General features: G+C 51.4%; 8 protein-coding genes across 8 annotated transcripts; 3 read left to right on the top strand and 5 right to left on the bottom strand.

Moving 5' to 3' along the window:
* Positions 1–153: 153 nt before the first annotated feature.
* On the top strand, positions 154–558 carry M431DRAFT_6185 (hypothetical protein; the record flags this gene model as incomplete). The annotated part of the gene is made up of 2 exons (XM_024921598.1): positions 154–395; positions 462–558. 2 exons carry the CDS (start codon positions 154–156, stop codon positions 556–558), a joined length of 339 nt encoding a protein of 112 aa, XP_024773588.1.
* A 1,230-nt stretch (positions 559–1,788) lies between these two features.
* On the bottom strand, positions 1,789–2,477 carry M431DRAFT_6184 (hypothetical protein; the record flags this gene model as incomplete). The annotated part of the gene is made up of 2 exons (XM_024921597.1): positions 1,789–2,114; positions 2,174–2,477. The coding sequence occupies 2 exons, from the start codon at positions 2,475–2,477 to the stop codon at positions 1,789–1,791; spliced, it is 630 nt and encodes a 209-aa protein (XP_024773587.1).
* Positions 2,478–3,110: 633 nt separating this feature from the next.
* Positions 3,111–4,045, top strand: M431DRAFT_6183 (hypothetical protein; the record flags this gene model as incomplete). Its single annotated transcript, XM_024921596.1, has 2 exons — positions 3,111–3,133; positions 3,226–4,045. 2 exons carry the CDS (start codon positions 3,111–3,113, stop codon positions 4,043–4,045), a joined length of 843 nt encoding a protein of 280 aa, XP_024773586.1.
* A 356-nt stretch (positions 4,046–4,401) lies between these two features.
* On the bottom strand, positions 4,402–6,709 carry M431DRAFT_87845 (hypothetical protein; the record flags this gene model as incomplete). Its single annotated transcript, XM_024923839.1, has 9 exons — positions 4,402–4,684; positions 4,740–4,864; positions 4,931–5,292; positions 5,350–5,713; positions 5,770–5,888; positions 5,950–6,049; positions 6,111–6,266; positions 6,330–6,395; positions 6,461–6,709. The coding sequence occupies 9 exons, from the start codon at positions 6,707–6,709 to the stop codon at positions 4,402–4,404; spliced, it is 1,824 nt and encodes a 607-aa protein (XP_024773585.1).
* A 901-nt stretch (positions 6,710–7,610) lies between these two features.
* Positions 7,611–9,571, top strand: M431DRAFT_508956 (hypothetical protein). Its single transcript, XM_024919200.1, has one exon. The coding sequence runs from the start codon at positions 7,772–7,774 to the stop codon at positions 9,092–9,094; it is 1,323 nt and encodes a 440-aa protein (XP_024773584.1). The 5' UTR covers positions 7,611–7,771; the 3' UTR covers positions 9,095–9,571.
* On the bottom strand, positions 9,373–11,462 carry M431DRAFT_508954 (hypothetical protein). The gene is made up of 3 exons (XM_024919199.1): positions 11,208–11,462; positions 9,901–10,919; positions 9,373–9,837 (listed from the first exon to the last, which is right to left on the bottom strand). Exons 1-3 carry the CDS (start codon positions 11,238–11,240, stop codon positions 9,753–9,755), a joined length of 1,137 nt encoding a protein of 378 aa, XP_024773583.1. The 5' UTR covers positions 11,241–11,462; the 3' UTR covers positions 9,373–9,752.
* Positions 11,463–11,843: 381 nt separating this feature from the next.
* M431DRAFT_508953 (hypothetical protein) lies at positions 11,844–14,986 on the bottom strand. The gene is made up of 4 exons (XM_024919198.1): positions 14,605–14,986; positions 14,509–14,539; positions 14,105–14,421; positions 11,844–14,036 (listed from the first exon to the last, which is right to left on the bottom strand). The coding sequence occupies exons 1-4, from the start codon at positions 14,684–14,686 to the stop codon at positions 12,259–12,261; spliced, it is 2,208 nt and encodes a 735-aa protein (XP_024773582.1). The 5' UTR covers positions 14,687–14,986; the 3' UTR covers positions 11,844–12,258.
* A 516-nt stretch (positions 14,987–15,502) lies between these two features.
* M431DRAFT_144750 (hypothetical protein) lies at positions 15,503–18,067 on the bottom strand. Its single transcript, XM_024912685.1, has 2 exons — positions 17,088–18,067; positions 15,503–17,022 (listed from the first exon to the last, which is right to left on the bottom strand). Exons 1-2 carry the CDS (start codon positions 17,623–17,625, stop codon positions 15,989–15,991), a joined length of 1,572 nt encoding a protein of 523 aa, XP_024773581.1. The 5' UTR covers positions 17,626–18,067; the 3' UTR covers positions 15,503–15,988.
* Positions 18,068–18,094: the final 27 nt, after the last annotated feature.

Genomic DNA, 18,094 nt, shown 5'->3' with positions numbered 1-18,094 from the left:
TGACGTCAACACCAGATCACCACCCAAGGAGGCAAATCTCCAAAAACAGCTTACAAGTAAAGCTCGAAACCACTTAAATCTTCAATTTCTACATAACAAAAAATTCAAACTTAATTGCATTCACATTTACAATCATCAGAAACACAAAACACAATGGCTTCAACTCTGCACCTCCGAAAACTCCCCTCCACAAGCTTCATCCGCACCTCCATCCGCCCATTCCACCAAACCGTCCCTCGCCTCGTCCCCGCCATCAAGCAAGAAGGCGACTCAAAACCAGAGCAAAAGCCCAAAAGCAGCACCGTTCCCCAGCCCAAGATCTCCAATCTTAGCATGCCTGGCGTTAATAAGTCGGAGGAGCTCACCAAGGAGCAAAAGGAGGAAGTCCGGCAGCAGTAAGCAAACAACCTCTTATATAACTCCAAGCCTTGGGGGACGAAGCTGACTTGGGGTTACATTAGCAACAAGGATTTTGAAAAGAAATTCGACCATGGTCACACCGCGGCCGATGACAAGGTGGACAAGAAGTTCTGGCAAGGCGCAGGCAGCAAGGAGTGAGATGCGCGTTGGCTGCAATCATGTATTATAAGTGTAAGAGTACAGCAGGGCCGCAAGGGTATTGTGTGACGAGTTACGACATAAACACATGGACTTTCTGAGGATTTCTACGCATGGTAAAGGGTTACGATACGAGATTTGGTGGCGCTTGTAACCATACACGACGGTGCACCTATCGCAAGACGCATGCTTGACGTTCAACGCACTCGTTCAATGCACTTACATATCTGGGGATAGTCGAGTTTTCTTCATCTCTTCGGTTTCAATATCAGCTCCTTGAGTGCAACACGAAGTCTAGCATCGAGGATTACGGGCAGTAGTAAACAAATCTCTTGGATATTGATGACAAGATGCTCCATAGCGAGCTTTATAAGCTCATATCTAATCAAGTCTTGCAAGAGAATTGCGCATATTGCAGTGACAGAACACGCTACATGTTACCTATGACGCCAAGGGCCCAACGCAAGTAATGGCTATTGAATACAACAACAGTTCAGTATCAGTAGAATGGTAACTCCTCCATCTCAGATAGACACAAGAGGCATGAATTCCAGAATGGTAATTATATGCGATTTGCAGCGTCAATCTCTTGGTCCTGCATATGAATATGTTATTAAAGACTCCGACGGCCAGGAATCGCAAAGCACTCACGATTCCACGAGCTGCAGCCCACTCATAATGGACCAAAGAATAGGCCGGTCCCATCGAGTCTATCCTTTCTTTTGTTGAAGCAATCAGGGGAAAATCGGATGTGCTAGTCATGATGCCACTGCTGCCAGAGTTCATTCGTTCCATAAGATTGATACTATCGTCGAGGGGTAGGTAGCCAACGTTGACTATCGCCGCTAGTAGGTCATTTCAGTATTGGGATAATCGTCTGAGTCGATGGCTTGAATACTGCTGCCAGCCTGTAAGAGCTTCGGGGTGCCAGTCTCGTCTTCCACAGCCGAAAGTAGAAAGGTAAATAGAAGGCTCGATAATCTTCATGATAGGGCATGAGACATTGAGGAAGTAAGAGAGGGAGACTTTATCTCTGCCGAGTTGGTCCCTCGCAAAGGAATAGACTTTAGCGATTAAAGCCCACTTATTTCTGAAAGGGTCTTTGTTCCAGAGATGCATCGTCCTAGATGCTCGGCGCGACATTCATCTCAGAAACTCGATCGAAGCTGGCCGGCCGGCCTCGTAGCAGCGTATTAACAATCGTCTCCAAGAAAGAGAACCAACATGTTCTTATGGCCGGTCCATTCCGGACCCAGCCATATCCCCGATCAAGCCGCGAACCCAGTCGACAACGGCCTTGACCATACCCTGAGGCTTGCTTTTGCCCTCCATGCCACGAACAGGCTCCGTGCCCATTGTAGGCAGCACATTGTCGCCCGCAGACAAGCTCACAAACAGCGCAAATGGCACCAGCCAAACGCACAGGCCAAAGTATGACGCAATCATGGTGAACGTCGGGACGTCCACCTGCTCATAGTACGAGGTTCGGTTGTAAGCGCGCGCTTGGCTGTCGGCGAAGTGTCGGAACCACACATAATGATCGAGCAACACCAACACTAGGATCCATGTTAGCGCAGTGTACCTCTATATCCATAAGTCAAGCTCGAATTCATACCACACGACAGCAGGAACAGCGGGTCAGTGAGCTGCACATAAGGAAACCTCCTCATGTTGCCCAGGTAGACGACATGCGACACAATACCCAAAACGGTCGCCCAGAAGGGGAAGCCGTCAATTAGCCATAGCACCACCTGCACGCCGATGATGATTTGAATCAGGCGTGTAAGCAGCCGCTTTGCCAAGACGGTATGTTCCTCCACAAGCTCCGAAAGGTAGTAAAGCCCGGACGCGATGGACAGCGTCAGGAAGCAGAAGCCGAGGATGGCGCCGGCGTAGCCCAGCAGGGGGAGAATCCACATCTTTGCTGGAAGCTTATATCGACAAGCACAAGTTTTAATTTAGGCGACGAGGTGTATGAAAGCAAAAAGAAGCTTGGGGGAAGAAGAATGGTGGAAAGAAAAAAGAAGGAGACAAGGTCGTCTTAGACAAGGTTAGCTGTGGACACGTTCATGTGCTCATAGCTGGGATGAGCTGCATGGGATCTCGTGGGTCTGTCGTCATACGGAACTAAAGCTTTTCCCGCTCCGAGGCGAGCTGATGAGGATGCAAACGAAGAGATGCATGCAGCTGTGCAATGTGCACTTGACCGAAAACAAAAAAGAAGAAGCGAGCATCGATATCCTATTTATAAATTATAGAAAATCTATAATTAAGAATCAATAATTGCAGCAGTGCTCGTTCCATAGCTGATGTTGATGTTGACTGCTATTCACATGTGAGCCTGGCTATTTATGCGCCATGCAAGCAAATCCTTATCGATAACACCCACAAAAAAATGGTTCACGATGCGCCCACCCGCATCGCAACCTGAATGATCCAAGAAAAAAAGACAACCAATACATTTAACATAACCCTTTCTCACAAGGCGCATTGCTTGGGATCTACAAGTCAATCTTGCCAATCGAGACAAACTCACACTATAATCTCACACAATGTCTCGCCCCGAGGACTCCCTGTAAGCTCCTCTCCCTCTCAACCTTTCTTTTCCCCCCACGCTACCATCATGGCCATCATCGTCCGTCCTCATTTCTAACCACAAAACTCCAGCGCGGCCGACGTCCACTATGACGACATCGAAGCCCGCAAATACACAACCTCCTCCCGCATCCAAAACATCCAAGCCTCCATGACCCGCCGCGCCCTCGAGCTGCTCGACCTCAAATCCCCCTCCTTCATCCTCGACATCGGCTGCGGCAGCGGCCTCTCCGGCGAGATCCTCTCCGCCGTCGACCCCGACGACGGCGGGCCCCACGTCTGGGTCGGCATGGACGTCTCCCCCTCCATGCTCGACATCGCCCTGCAGCGCGACGTCGAGGGCGACCTCTTGCTCGCCGACATTGGCCAGGGCGTGCCCTTCCGCGCGGGAACCTTTGACGCCGCCATAAGCATCTCTGCGATTCAGTGGCTTTGCAGCGCAGAGTCGAGCGAGACTTCGCCCACGGGGCGCTTGAACCGCTTTTTCAACGGGTTGTACGCTTCGTTGCGTCGTGGAGGCCGTGCGGTGTGTCAGTTTTATCCTAAAAACGACACGCAGCGCCACATGATTACCCAGGCGGCCGTCAAGGCGGGTTTCGGCGCGGGTATCCTCGAAGACGACCCCGGCACCAAGAACGTCAAGCTATATCTCGTCCTTACCGTCGGCAACAACGACAACGAGGGCGGCAACACAGACATCACGGGCGTCGTGGACGGCATGGACAACGTCGACGTTTTGGACGCCAGGAAGAGGCTCAAGGCGAACAACGCCCAGGTCAAGAAGGGCAGCAAGGTATGGATTGTCAAGAAAAAGGAACAGATGGAACGCAAGGGCAAGATCGTCAAGGCCACATCCAAATACACCGGCCGCAAGCGTCGTGTACAATTTTAAAAACGGGCTGTATGTCAATGTTGGATGGCGAGCTTGTGATGCATGGTATAGGCGTTGGTGGCGCATTTGCTTTCTGGAGAATTTTTAGACATATATGATATATAGGAAATTGTTGATACCCTCTATCAGTCAGGTCAACTCCAAGTCCGCACAGATTTGTTAGAGTAGTCTAGATTTTGCTTCCGAGGAAAATGCTTATTGTTTTATTCATCAATATCAAGATGCTGTACTTTATAGAACAACATTCTACCCATATTCGTCAATATTTCATCCGTTGACGGGACACCCCTCGTCACTATCCATTTTTTCTTCGTCTTGATTTTTCCAGATTTTTTTAGACTTTCAAAGTACATCTTCTATGCTTGTGTGGCCTCAGCAGGCTTCTCTGTTGAGCCAGTGTTCTGCTCAGGCTTCATGGTGGGGAAAGCCAAAACTTCTCTAATGCTGTAGTTGTCGGTCAAGAACATCATCATTCTGTCAATACCCATGCCCCAGCCACCGGTGGGAGGGAGACCGTGCTCAAGAGCCTTGCAGAAGGTCTCATCGACGCCCTGGGCTTCGTCATCACCCTGGGCCTTCTGTCGGGCCTGCTCTTCGAATCGCTCACGCTGCTCAAGGGCGACGTTCAACTCGGTGTAGCTATACAATGTGTTAGCAAGTAATATTGGTAAAGTGTCAAGTTAGAAACACTTACGCATTGACGATTTCCTTCTTGCAAACGAAAGCCTCGAATCGCTCGCAGAGGCCGGGGACGCTGCGGGAGCTCTTGGCCAGAGGAGACATCATCTTGGGGTGGCCGGTAATGAAGGTTGGGTTGGTCTAAGCAACAGTGTCAGCCAAAGGAAGGGAAAGGGAAGGAAATGCAACACCGGGAAATCAACTTACGCATTGAGACTCAAGGAACTCTCCAACAAGGGCATCCAGCATACGGGCGTTGGTCAGAGGAGGGTTGCACTCAACACCAGTCTTCTTGAGAACTCTTCTGAAGAACTGGTTGGCCTCGTCGGTGTGAAGCTCATCAGCAGGAGGGAACTTCTCGCCAACACACTCCTCAAGGGTGGGGATCATTTCAATTCGGCGCCATGGGCCTTCCCAGTTGATCTCAACCTCCTCGCCCTTGATGTTGTGGTACTTGGTCTTGTATGAACCGTGGACGTGCTTGACTAGGCCGGTAACAAGCTCTTCGGTCATGTCCATGAGGTCATAGTAATCGGCGTAGGCCATATAGAACTCCAGAGTGGTGAATTCTAGACAGAAATCATTAGTTCCATGCCAAACAAAGACGTGATGAACTCAGAACCTACCAGGGTTGTGAGTCAGATCCATGCTCTCATTTCTAAACTGTCGGCCCATCTCATAGACACGGTTCAATCCACCAACGACAAGCATCTTGAGGTAGAGCTCAGGAGCAATACGGAGGTACATGTCCATGTCGAGATCGTTGTGGTGGGTAATGAAGGGCTTGGCGGTGGCACCACCAGCAATGGCGTTGAGCATGGGAGTCTGGACAGCGATGAAGTCCCGGTCGTCGAACCAACGGCGGATGTAGGAGTCAACCTTGGCACGGGTGATGAAGACGTTTCGGACGTTGTCGTTCATCATGAGATCGAGGTAGCGCTGGCGGAATCGCTGCTCGGGGTTCTTGAAACCGTAGTGGTCATCGGGGATCTAAAACGAGTCAGAAAGCTGGAATAGGATGAAGTCACGCGATCACAGTGGCCTACCTGGTGCAAGCATGGTGACAGAAGAACGACCTCGACAGCCGCAATAGAGAGCTCACCAGAGAAGTCGCCGGATCCCTGCTTGTTCTTGGGGTTGGTTCGAGTAGGGTAGCCTCGAATGCCTAGATTAAAGCGAGTTAGAAGAGGTCTCGCTCTTGGACAATGGAAATTCCATGTACGAACCGATGATATCACCACGGCGGAGGTTGAGGTGCTGCTCGTCAAAGTCAGGAGTGCCCTCCTCACGGTTATCAGCCTGAGCAAGGACTTGAAGACGAGTGCCCTGTAAATCGTTAGCCCCGGATTCGACTGTTTTTGAATAAGGGAGGCGTGGCACGGCATACCTCGGAGCGGATATCGTAAAAGTACAGCTTGCTGCCTGCTGATCGTCGGACGTAGACTCGACCAGCGAGCGCAATCATCTTGTCCTTGTTCATCTCGCCGTTCTTGAGGTTGGAGTATTCCTCGGCGAACTTGCGAATGTCATATGTGACGTGGAACTATGAATTGGTGAGCAACCAGCGTCGTCTTGGCTTCGTTGTCAAGTATCTTTAGGAGCGCACCTTGTGAGGATAAGCCTTGCCCTTGGCATGGAGGTCGTTGACAGTTCTTGATCGGATCTCGAAGTACTATTATCATCCCGGATTAGCAAAGCTGCCTTCGCATGCCATCATCTCCAATCAGCAGCGCATACCTGGTTCGGGGTGAGCTCCTTCTCGGCAGCCTCGGCGTTCTTGTTGCCAGCGGCCTGCGCGGGCTTCTTGTCCTTGTTGGCAGCCTCCTTCTCCTTCTTGGCGGCCTCCTTCTCACGGGCCTTCTGGCGCTTCTTGAGCTCCGTCTTGGAGATCATCTCGCCAGTGACCTCGTCAAGGTGCAGCTTGCCAGCGGCAGCAGCGACAGCATCGACGGCAGCATCGCCGGTAGTGGGTTGATTGTCCGCCATGGTGTGCGATTTTTCGTGGTATCTGGTTGTTTTTTGCGGGAAACGGAGGATATCGCGCTTGGGCCGGTTCAAAATAAATAAGAAAAAAAAATATCACAGTCGCAGAGTCATACGCAGAAATCGGAGTCACCCCGCCATGCGACCAATGGAGGGGTTGGCTGCCAGGGTTTTTTTCCTTATTTCGGACGGGGGTTCGGTTTCCCCGATCCGGCCAATGCCTGTGCGTTTTGACTCTTGCGGCGCGCTGCTGCTTGTAGCGGTAGAAATGCTGTCGAATTTCTAATATTTTAACAGCATTCGCCGAGTGATTGGAATGCACAATCCGTTTCTGGGGGCTGTCGCTGCCTTTTGTATTTCTGTGTAGAAAAGGCTTTTTTTGCATTGGTTGAGTCACTGAATTATGAGACATAGAGCCTAAGTATACTTGAAGCTTCTTGCGCATTGTGAGCTTCACCACCTAAGCCTTTGACCCAGCGACTACTACTGCTTAAATAATCTAAGCCTTGAATTTTTTATCTGTTTACAAAAATTAGATACTTTCTGACAATACTCCATTTCGAAACTCTGGATATTTCGTACTTTTTTACGAGTATATACATCATCGCCGTATCGCAGAGAACCCCGCTATACCATACCAAGTAACACGGGGAACAGGCAATTAAGTCTCGTCCGCAACTCGGCCGACCACCCGCTCGGCCAAAGACTCACCGAAACGCTCCAAGATAATCGGTGAATAGCAGCCTTTGCGGGAATAAAATAGATAGCCCAAGTCGTAGCATCTTGTCTATCTCGAATTGAGGGGCTGGCCTCGTATCTCGCCGGCTAAATGACTAAAAGGCGGTCCTCAACTAATAAACACTATCTTACTCTCACCTCTCACCAAAATATGGATCACTTATAAGCCCCCTCCTCTCTTTCAACTCTCTTAAACTTTATACGGTACTCAACTTTTCTCATCATATAATCTGGTCTCACAACAGTTTCTGAACAATAAAGGAAAGAATCATCATACCAAAACAGAGACGCGCAGCCACTTACATAGAAAACACTCTCACACTCACCATGGCCCTCTCATCCCGAGCCTCCAAGCTCACAACCCCAGACCCTTCCGGCCCCATCCTCTCAGACAACTGGCACCCAACCCTCAACCCATCCGGCTACGTCAACCTCGGCGTCGCAGAAAACTACCTCATGCACGCCTCCCTCCAACAACACCTCCACGCAAACCTCAAAGTCCCCACCTCCGCCTTTACCTACGGCGACTTCTTCAAGCGCAGCCGCACCGCCATCGCGAGCTTCCTCACCAAACATCTCAACACCGTGGTTCCTATAAAGCCGGAGCATGTTGCTGTTGCGAGTGGTTGTACTTCGGCGGTTGAGCACATGGCGTGGGCGTTTGCAGATCCCGGGGACGTGATTCTTCTTGGGAGGCCTTATTATGGTGCTTTTCCGGGGGATGCGACGTTGCGTACGGGAACGAAGCTCGGGTTCGTTGATTTCGGGGAAGATGATCCCCTGGGAGCCAATTGCGTCGAGAAATACGAGGAAAGACTTCTCGAAGCACGAGCAAATGGCGAAAAAGTCTCTGCTGTCCTCTTGTGTCATCCGCATAACCCCCTTGGAAGATGCTACTCCCGAGACGTCCTCATTGATCTTCTCAAATTCTGCAACAAGTACAAGCTTCACCTCATCAGCGACGAAATCTACGCTCTATCGATATTTGAAAACAAAATCGACACGAATCCCCCTCCAGCACCCTTCTACTCTGTTCTCTCCATCGATCCTACGGGGTTGATAGATCCGGCGTATGTGCATTGTCTCTGGGGCATGTCCAAAGATTTCGGCGCCAATGGATTGCGATTGGGAGCCATCATCTCTCAGCATAATGTGGATTTGATGACGGCACTAGCTCCCGCCGTGCTTTTATCCTCCGTCTCATCCCTATCAGAACATGTCTTTGCGAATGCCTTAGAAGACGACGTCTGGGTCGAAAACTACATCAAAGAAAACCAGCAAAAACTCGGCTCCTACTACGAATACATTGTAAAATGGGCCAAAGCCAACGACATCGTCTACGCTACCGGCGTCAATGCAGGCTTCTTCATCTGGGCCGACCTCGGCAGGACATATCTCAAACATCAAGATTCCAAGCCCGAAGATCTCGACCAAGCCGTCATGGATGCCCTACTAAGACACAAAGTCTTCCTCGCTTCAGGCGTGCGTTTCGGATCAGAGAAGCCGGGCTGGTTCCGGATCGTGTTTTCGCATGACATGGACTATTTGAACGAGGGCCTTGGCAGGATTGTCGCTGCGTTGACGACGCCTGAGCCTTTGAAGAACATGTCGAACTTGTCTCTACAGGTAGATTTGGACGTTGCTTTTTGATTTAGAAAATTTGGAGCACAGAGGGTACTTACTTTTTTACTAGGTATAGATCTATTAGACTGGGTGGTATATACAAAAGAAGAAGAAATGAAAACTCCGGCATTGCTGTGACATATAATATGGTGGCACTGAATCAGCCGGACCATGCTCATACCTGAACGAACGCGAGGAAGTCCAACGAACAATTATGTATATACATAGATAATAATTGTGTTAGCAGTCCCGTCGACAACAAACCAATCACACCCAGACACTCAAGCCAAAATAGCAATAATCATGTACTGTAAAATTCTATGTATTCAGACTCCATACGCTCATGTCAACCATAGTTACACAACCCCCCTTGTCATTCTCCCACCACCACCCTCATTTCTCAATAATATTCGCCTTCCCCCCAATAACCATTTTTTTCTGGCCCTTGAAACTTTTTTGCTCTGCCCCTTTATATCAGTTTTTTTCTTTTCCAGCGGCGTCGCTCCGCATCGCCTCGGATTCTAAGGTTTGAGGTATCATGTTCCCAAACACGCCGGTCGAGATGTGTGAGAAGAGGTGTGGTTGTTAGATTGGTCGTGTTTGGGGTAAATTTGGTTTCTCTTTAATAAGTCTTGTTTGGTTTGCCTTGCGCTTGATGTAAGGCTTGTTGTGTTGGGTTTGGTATTTAGATGGTCTCCATCTTGTCGAGGATGGCCTTGGTGAACTCGTGTGTTGTGGACTCACCACCCATATCGCGGGTGCGAACCTTGCTATAGAAATTGTCAGTAAAAAAACTCTCATCATATAAATAAGAAGAAACGAGTTCCACTTACCCCTCGGCAATAACGCCGTAGACAGCCTTGGAGATGCGGTTGGCGTGGTCGTCAAGGCCAAGGTGTCTCAGGAGCATGCTGCCGCTGAGAATCATGGCGGTGGGGTTGGCCTGGTCCTTGCCCTTGATGTCCAGACCGACGTGACGGCAGCCGGGCTCGAAGACGGCAACCTCACGGCCCATGTTGCAGCCGGGCACGATACCGGGGCCACCGACCAGGGCGGCGCCAATGTTGGACAGGATGCCACCGTACAGGTTGGGCATGACCATGACGTCGAACTGCTGGGGGCGGGAGACGGCCTGCATGGAGGCGTTGTCGACAATCATGTCGTTGACCTCGAGGGTGGGGTACTCCTTGGCGGTCTGGTGGAAGGTGCTGCGGAACAGACCGTCGGCCAGCTTCATGATGTTGGCCTTGTGGATGCAGGTGACCTTCTTGCGGCCGTTGGCGAGGGCAAAGGCGAAGGCGAACTTGGCAATGCGCTCAGACTTGGCGCGGGTGATGATCTTGAGGGACTCGACGACGCCGGGGACGCTCTGGTGCTCGAGGCCAGAGTACTCGCCCTCGGTGTTCTCACGGATGATGCACAGGTCGACGTCCTTGTGGCGGGTCTCGTAGCCGGGGATGTTCTTGATCAGGGAGATGCTGGCGTAGATATCCAGCTCCTGGCGCATGGCCACGTTGAAGCTCTGGTGGCCGGAGCGGCTGACGGGCGTGTGCAGGATGCCCTTGAGGCCGAGCTTGTTGCGCTTGAGCGAGGCCACGCTCTCGCGGAAGGCCTCCTCGGTTCGCAGGGCGCTCTCCTCGACACCGGACACCTCGATCTGCTCCCACTCGACGGGCACGTTGTCGGCCTTGAAGATGGTCTTGACGGACTCGGCAACCTCTCCACCGATACCGTCTCCGGGAATCAGGGTGACGGTGTACTTGCCGCCAAACTTGGCAGGCTTGAAGATGTCGGACTGGACGGTGGCGAAGGATCGGCTGAGCTGCTGGGGCTGGGCAGCGGCGCGAAGGACCTGTAGATGACATTGCAAGTCAGTTTCTGATGTTGGTTATGGTTTATCCTTTGTTCCAAACTGCATCTTCCAAGAGGCCCCCCCATTGAGGAAAAAAATCTCGCGAGTAAGACCTCGGCTCAGAGCCAGCCAGCCCCTCCATCTCTTCTGCTCTGTCCTCAAGGACAACACAATCCAAGAGTATACTGCATTCGTTCCACTGCTCTTTTCTTGCCAATCCAACCTGCAGCCCATTCCCAAATCTGCCATTGCAAATCCACATGCAAAATAGAAAACAAAGCCACATACCTGGGCGGTCCGGAGAGAGCTTCGTGACAGCATCTTGACAAAAGAGACGATAATTTCAGCCTGATGCTAATCAAGTAGAGGTGCACGGTCCAAGAAACAAGGAACCTAGTCCAGTAAAAAAGAAAGAGAGATAGGAGAGAGGCAAGAAAGTTAAGATGTTCAGAAGAAGAAGAAAAAGAAAGGAAGAAGAAGTTGTATTTTTTTTTTCCGAACAGGTTTCAAAAAATCGCCCTGGGCCAAATTACCGCAGTGACCGTTTGGTACGCCAAATTGAGCCGAGCACTTTCTTTCGGCCTGCGCCGGCGCCGCCGCTGCAGCGCATATTATTTTCCGCTTGGCTGGATTTTTTTTCTTTTTTTCCCTCTAGGAGTTCCTTTGCCCCGGTTTTTGGCTGGAAAGTTCGGCACAAAGAACGGAATGCGACGTCTTTCCGAGCGCAGCTCCGGGCTGTAGTGCTTGACCTGTTTGGGACTAGGCGAGGGTAGTTATCGCCAACAGTAGTTTCTTATCGCTAATGGATGGTGAGGATATAACAGCAGCAAAGAAAGACAACCTTGTCATGAACGAGTAATTGCTATTCTTATTCGCACTTGATAGAGTACTTCGCACTATACGATATCAAAATCAAGCATCCTCATTAATTTGTAATCATCAATTCATTCATTCACAAAAAATAAAAGCTATCGGAAATTTCTATTGCTACTCCTCCGCGGTATACAACAAAGCAAAATAGCAGACTGTGACTCCCCTCTAACAAGATATTCCAGCCCTTTACCACGCCTGCTTTACCCAAATTCATTCATTCCAGTTTCCATCACTCTTACAATCGCATCCCGTCCTCTCATATCCAACACCTTACCATCCTGAGATTGGTCTCTTAGACATGCCTCTTCCCATCCTGAGATTGGCCTCTTAGACATGCCTCTTCCCTCGTTGTCTTTCTTTTTTCCCTTTGTTGTAGCATACTTACTTTGATTCCCGTTTCCCAAAAACAAAAACAAGTGTCGGCCGTTAGCATCTCGTCATCATGAGTTCTGTTTTGTGCAGTAGTTTACGCCTCGTCCTCGTCAAGTGGTTCAACGCGAACCAAAATCTCCTCAAGAAGTCCCTCCAAAAAGTTCCCCACGTCCCGTCCCATACCTACGGGTTCTGCTTTATCATAGTAGTCAATCTCCTTGCAAACATGTGCTAGCTTATAGACAAGTTTGCGAACTTTCTCATGAGCAGCCTCGGCTCGCTGCTGTTTCGACGACACGGTTGAACCGCTGGGCACAGACTTGTACATATGCTGGAGCCGAATCTGCCGTCGCTTCAGAGCCTCTTCAAGCGCAGGAAAGATGACGTCGTTGAGAGCATCGAGCTCTCCGTTGGGGTTCGGAGCCGGAGGCGAAGGAAATGTTTCCAACAATCTTGGGGAATGGCCTTGTGACCGCAATGAGGATACCGACGCTGATGGAGTAGACACTTTTGCAGGAGCAGGAGCAGAAACCGGAGCAGGAACCGGAGCAGGGGCGGGTGCTGGTGCTGGTGCAGATGGAGCCGGTAATCGAGCTACTGGCGACAGCGGCACAACTGGAGCTACCGTTCGCTGCACGGTAGACTGCGGTTGAGGCTGCGGTTTTGGCGAAGGGTTTCTGAACGGTGGGATTTCTGCCACGTCGTATCTCGGTGCAATCTTACCGCTCGTTGATCGTGGCGAAACCCCATGAGCAGGCGGCACCGGCTTTTCGAACTTTTCAAACCCAGGGGGTATGGAAATCTTCTTATGCGCAGGCGCCGGGGGAGGAGGAGGTGAGGGTGTAGGCACGGGATCAGGTAGATCTATATTTAGGTTTAGTATCCCCATGTCGCGCTGCAAGTGTTCCTGAAGCTCCCGGTCGTAGTCAGGCGAGGGTGGCTCCGGGTGAGAGATGGCCGGTACTGTGATAATCTTTGAAGATCTCGGGGTGGTCTCTTGAACCTCCCAACTTGTAGTCTTAATTACCACAGGACTAGGAGGCGGAGGAGCCGCTTTGGACACAAAGCCACGCTGCTGTTGAGTGGGTGTGTATTTCCGCTGCGGGCTCGATTGCCGTGATGCTCCCGCGCTGGCCGGATCCTTTGCCTTGAGCGTATCGCTCGGCTGAAGTGCCATCTCCCTCATTTTTGTTGGGCTGGATGGCTCGCGCCGTCTTTCACCGTAATCGGCAGAGTTCCGCGTGGCCCTCGTGTTAGTAGCACTTGCACCGAGCGGGTTGAGCATGGGCGCCCGGCTGACGACGCCGGTACGGTCATTGACGAGTCGGACGGTGCCAAAATCCCACATGTCTTCGTTGACTCGCGTTCTCTCTGGTGGCGCACTCTCATGGGCATCCCATGTCTCTTCCTCGTCCGTCTTGTGCGTCGCCGCCCACCTGGAATGTCGCTCTATCAGCTCGGTAAGATATGTAGTCTTCTTTGCCTTTCGGATAAATGGATGTCGCAAAAGGTCCCTGGCCGTCGGTCGTTCCTTGGGATCTCGCTGCAGGCACAGCTCGACAAAATCCTTGAATGCTTTTGTAAAATTTCCTTCCAGCCTCGGAGGGGGGTTTTTCGGGATGAGAAAGAGGACCTTCATGGGGTGAATGTCGGCGTAGGGAGGCTCGCCATTCGCAAGTTCGAGAGCCGTGATACCGAGTGACCAAATATCAGCCTTGTGATCATATCCAGATTGTTTAATGACCTCTGGTGCCATCCAAAACGGAGTCCCGACGAACGTGTTCTTCTTCGTCATGGTGGCAGAAAGCTGACCCGACACGCCAAAATCGGCCAGTTTGACCTGGCCGTTGGCCCCCAAAAGTACATTGGCCGCTATCCTATGGCATCAGCAAACCGATTGACCCGCGACGCTCGTCTAGAAGAAGAGCTCGAGCCCTCACCTTTAATATCCCGATGCAGTTTCTTGTCCGTGTGGAGATAGTCCAGACCCATCAGCAACTCCCTTATGATGATTGCAATGTAGTCCTCGCCCATGATACCCGGCTTCATAAGGTCGGCACAGCTCCCGCCCGCGCAAAACTCCATGACAATCCATAGCTCGGCGCCCTTTGCATAGGATCCGTAGTACTTTGTCACGTATGGAGACTGCAGCTCGGACAGGATGGCGATTTCCTGGATAATGTCTTCGACCTCGTCTTCGGCATTTTCAACATCGATGATCTTGATGGCGACAGAGCGACCACTTCGTTTATCGACCCTAGCGGGATAACAGAGAAGCAAAAAGTCAGCAAAACCCAGTCAGAAAATAACATTTCTGGAGGCACCCGCACAGGTCAGGACATACCCCTTGAACACCTTGCCAAAGCTACCACCGCCTGCGAGCACCACAGCGTTAGGGACCTTCTCCAAGACACCATTCTCCCAAGACCAGCAGACTGACCAATGCAGTATTCCTTTGTATACAGAAGCTCCGGATCCAGGGCCTCGTTGGCCTCTTCCGCATACCGATGCGGTTCCGCCATGGCGCTGCTCCGATGCCTCCCTTTGCAGCCGTAACCAAGAAGCGGGAATGCGAGATGCTATGGTGCTGTATTCGTATGCGCTCGTCCGGGGCCAGCTCTCGTCGTCGCAGATCATAAAGCCATGCACTCTACTCGCGGCAAATGCTGATGCTCGTCGCTATAGAAAATTACAAACCCAAGACAGCCTCGCCTACTCGCAACAACGACAATGGCGATGGTGAATGATCAAAAGGCATGTGCTAACATGAATCAAATCCGCGGGTGGTTGAATGTGATGAGCGGCAGTCCCTGGGATTGGTGCATCGACCTGCTGTGGCGGGCGGTGAACCCCACTATGGGCCGCTGCGGTGCCTGTAAACTTGTTTAGTATTGATTTTGCCCGGATCCCGTCGCACCGGCAACACGAGCAAGGAGAGGCATCTGACAATCTGATTAGCCAACAGGGAGCAACAAATCAAATCAACGGTCGACGACGTCACATTGGCGACTCGACTGCGCTTGTGCATAGATTGATCGACTAACAGTTCATATATCTACATGTACCAGGTAGCTGCATGCAAGAGTCAGTGCAATTACACTCGAAACTCATCCAAAAGGCTACATGTAACTTTGCCCCAAACAAAAAGATCGTCATCGCCAAAACAAATCCACTAGCCAGCCGCCTATTGTTTATCTTCCCACCAACGCCGTTGTTTCGAGGGGTTCTGCGGGGCAACACCCATCGCAGACACGGCCAGACACTAACAAACTCAATAATACGGCCGTGGTTCTACAGCGTCACGATGGAAGTCAAAGGGATGGATACTGGGCCAATCACGGGCCGTCCAAGAAAGCTCACTGATGTTGTGTCAAAGCACTTGCATTGTCTACCTGCCTGTACTAGCAAAAGCACGACGCCGGTTGGCGCCTCCAAGGGATAAAAGGAAAACTACCTAGACTGTAGAGAAATAAGAAAAAACAATGAAACGAGGAGGCCTTGAGAGGGGCAAAGCACATACATGCCCAGTCCCTGCAACTAAATCCGCCATAGCCGCTTCGTAGCACACAAGTTCCTCACCCGACTGTAAACAGTGGTTCCCTCCCGTATAGCAGCAGCAAATAAACCAAAGCCAATCGTCATAAGACCGGTTCGCCCATAATGGGTATTAATATCCCATGTTGTCTATATCAAGCAGATGTCCTCATCGCCATCCTGGCTACGCCCAACAGGCGTTGATCAAGAGACATGTCGCGCTCCGGCATCACGTATGTCGTCATTCGTCATGCAATGTGAAAAAAGGAAAAGAGCCTGCCCCAGTGTCATTACTCGTCCGTAACGAATTCTATCATCACTGTTCCTTGCTTCAAGCCCGCCTCTTCAATGGTGGAATCGAGAAGCTCGATCAAATCTTGGCCTTGGGGCATTCTCTTCAGCTCAAACTTGACATCTGCCTTGCCCTCCAAGGGCTCTGCTTTGAGCCATTCATACATCGTACGAACGTCATCCTGTAGGTTGAACCGCCGGATAACACGTCCGTCTGGGTGTCGAAACTGGATACGCGTTGTCGTGGCAGGATTGTTGGCGGGCTCGGTGTGGGGATTTGTGCTTGAGATCTGGTCAAACGGACTCTGTGCTTCCTGATCGCCTGATTGCTGAGGCTCCTTGGTCAGCGCATCGGGATCATGGACGCTCGGTGTTGATCCCGAGCCCGAGCCACTGGCCTCAGCCCCCGCCAGGCTATTTTTCAGAGCCATCTCCAGCATCTCCTCCTCTGTCATACGGTCCACATCAATGACCTGGGGCTTCCGAGCCGCCGTTCTAGCGACGGGGTTCTTGCTGTTTGCGGCGAGACTGTATCTGTCCAAAAACTCGGCTACTTCGGCGTGGAACTCAACAGCGCTGGGGAATGGCTTTCCGCTCCAGACCTTGACCTGCTCACCCGTCCGAGGATCGACAATCGACACATGGGGGTAGTTGTCTGGATTTTCATGGCCCTGATTAGGGAAATAGAATGTGATGTATTCCTCCGCGTCAGGATAATCTTTATCCAGCTGCATGAAGATGAAGTTCTCCTTCACCAAGTCTTGAACAGCTCGATCCTTCCAGATGTCTCGATTAAGCATTTGGCAATTGAAGTCGCTCATGTCTTGCAGGTTGACCATGATCCACTTCTTATCTTCTTTACCCAATGTGCGAGCCTCGTCCCATGATATGCGATACATCAGCTCGTAGGGCGGTCGGAATAGGTCCTCCAGGCGTCTAGCATGAGCGGATGGTGCGCCGTTCCCAGACGCGGGCTCAGGCCGGGCCCCGTCATCGCCCCATATCCGATGACCAAAGGGGCCTCTACCTGGGGCTATCACAAGGTGGTTAGTCTCTTTTGAGTTTCCTTGCCTATCTTTTGCTTCCGGGGGGACTTACGAGGCATCTGGCGTCTCCTCCTAAGTTGCTCCAGAATAGCTGAGCTTTCTTCCTCCGACCAAGTGGAATCCGGGGCAACAAGTGTTTCTGTTGTCCTAGCAATAGGTGCCCTAATATCACCACCAGCATTTCCCGTTTCCTGGTACATTTCTGCTTGTAGACGCTTAGCCATAGCAGCATCTTCCTCCTCTTGAGCCAGCGCTGCAGCTTGCGCAACAGCAGCTCGCTCATCTTCGTCGTGATCGTCAAAATCGTCCGCGTCCATATCGTCGTAGTCGTTGTCGTCGTCATCGCTAATGTGAATCACCCCGCTAGCGTCTTCTCTGCCGATATTGGCTCTCCTAGACGCAGGGGCAGGGCGAGATGTTGAGGCGGCGGGAGGGGTGCCATGGGACACACCGGCTCCAACGAGATCTGGACTCTCAAAGTACAGCTCGATGGCACGCTGGTAGTCGCCGCCTGTTATCTCCAGGAAGCCCCGAGCCACATCGAGGTTTGCCCCGGTGATGCTAACGAAGTGGTGAATGCTCTCGTCCATGGCTGGTCAAAGCCCCCCCGGTTGTTTGGTGGTTCGTTGGCTGCAGGGGCAGCTGGTGGGAGTTGTGTCTGCTGCCTTCTTTAAGCAGATCCCTCGGTGTATCTTGTCGGGTCGTGCTCGTGAAGAGACGCTTGACTGGCGGTGATTGGGTCGCACTTCAACGGGATCTGAGAAGCTGCAAGAAATGCCGGTCAGATTCGACTTAGTAGATGGTGCCCCACACTGGCCGCCTGGCTGAATCAGACTCGATATGAAACTGCCGTTGGACTCGAGGTACAGCCGGCAGAGGAACCGATAAAAGATATCGAGGGGTGGAAGAGAGAGAGGTATGGATCTCTAAATGCTGAGGTGAGGATGTGGGTGGACAGTGTAGAGTTTGCGTGTATGGAGAGGTTCAAGTTCAGCACATCACCACCCACTGATAAAGCAGTTTCAGCACCTAAAGTCGGTTACTGTTACTGAACGCCAC

The sequence above is a fragment of the Trichoderma harzianum genome (genome assembly GCF_003025095.1).
Source record: "Trichoderma harzianum CBS 226.95 unplaced genomic scaffold M431scaffold_7, whole genome shotgun sequence".
Taxonomy (NCBI): domain Eukaryota; kingdom Fungi; phylum Ascomycota; class Sordariomycetes; order Hypocreales; family Hypocreaceae; genus Trichoderma; species Trichoderma harzianum.
The sequence above is the reverse complement of the archived record's forward strand: the minus strand, read 5'-3'. Positions and strand labels throughout refer to the sequence as shown.

What these genes read in the sequence shown, in the direction of transcription:
- M431DRAFT_508956 (XM_024919200.1), top strand. Translation starts at nt 7,772, where the DNA reads ATGGCCCTCTCATCCCGAGCCTCCAAGCTCACAACCCCAGACCCTTCC.
- M431DRAFT_508954 (XM_024919199.1), bottom strand. Translation starts at nt 11,240, where the DNA reads ATGCTGTCACGAAGCTCTCTCCGGACCGCCCAG. An exon ending in GCTCTCTCCGGACCGCCCAG is followed by an intron (nt 10,920 to 11,207) that starts GTATGTGGCTTT and finishes TGTCATCTACAG; the next exon opens with GTCCTTCGCGCCGCTGCCCA. An exon ending in TACGGCGTTATTGCCGAGGG is followed by an intron (nt 9,838 to 9,900) that starts GTAAGTGGAACT and finishes CAATTTCTATAG; the next exon opens with CAAGGTTCGCACCCGCGATA.
- M431DRAFT_508953 (XM_024919198.1), bottom strand. Translation starts at nt 14,686, where the DNA reads ATGGCGGAACCGCATCGGTATGCGGAAGAGGCCAACGAGGCCCTGGAT. An exon ending in TACAAAGGAATACTGCATTG is followed by an intron (nt 14,540 to 14,604) that starts GTCAGTCTGCTG and finishes TGGTGCTCGCAG; the next exon opens with GCGGTGGTAGCTTTGGCAAG. An exon ending in ACTGCATCGGGATATTAAAG is followed by an intron (nt 14,037 to 14,104) that starts GTGAGGGCTCGA and finishes GCCATAGGATAG; the next exon opens with CGGCCAATGTACTTTTGGGG.
- M431DRAFT_144750 (XM_024912685.1), bottom strand. Translation starts at nt 17,625, where the DNA reads ATGGACGAGAGCATTCACCACTTCGTTAGCATCACCGGGGCAAACCTC. An exon ending in GAGGAGACGCCAGATGCCTC is followed by an intron (nt 17,023 to 17,087) that starts GTAAGTCCCCCC and finishes ACCTTGTGATAG; the next exon opens with CCCCAGGTAGAGGCCCCTTT.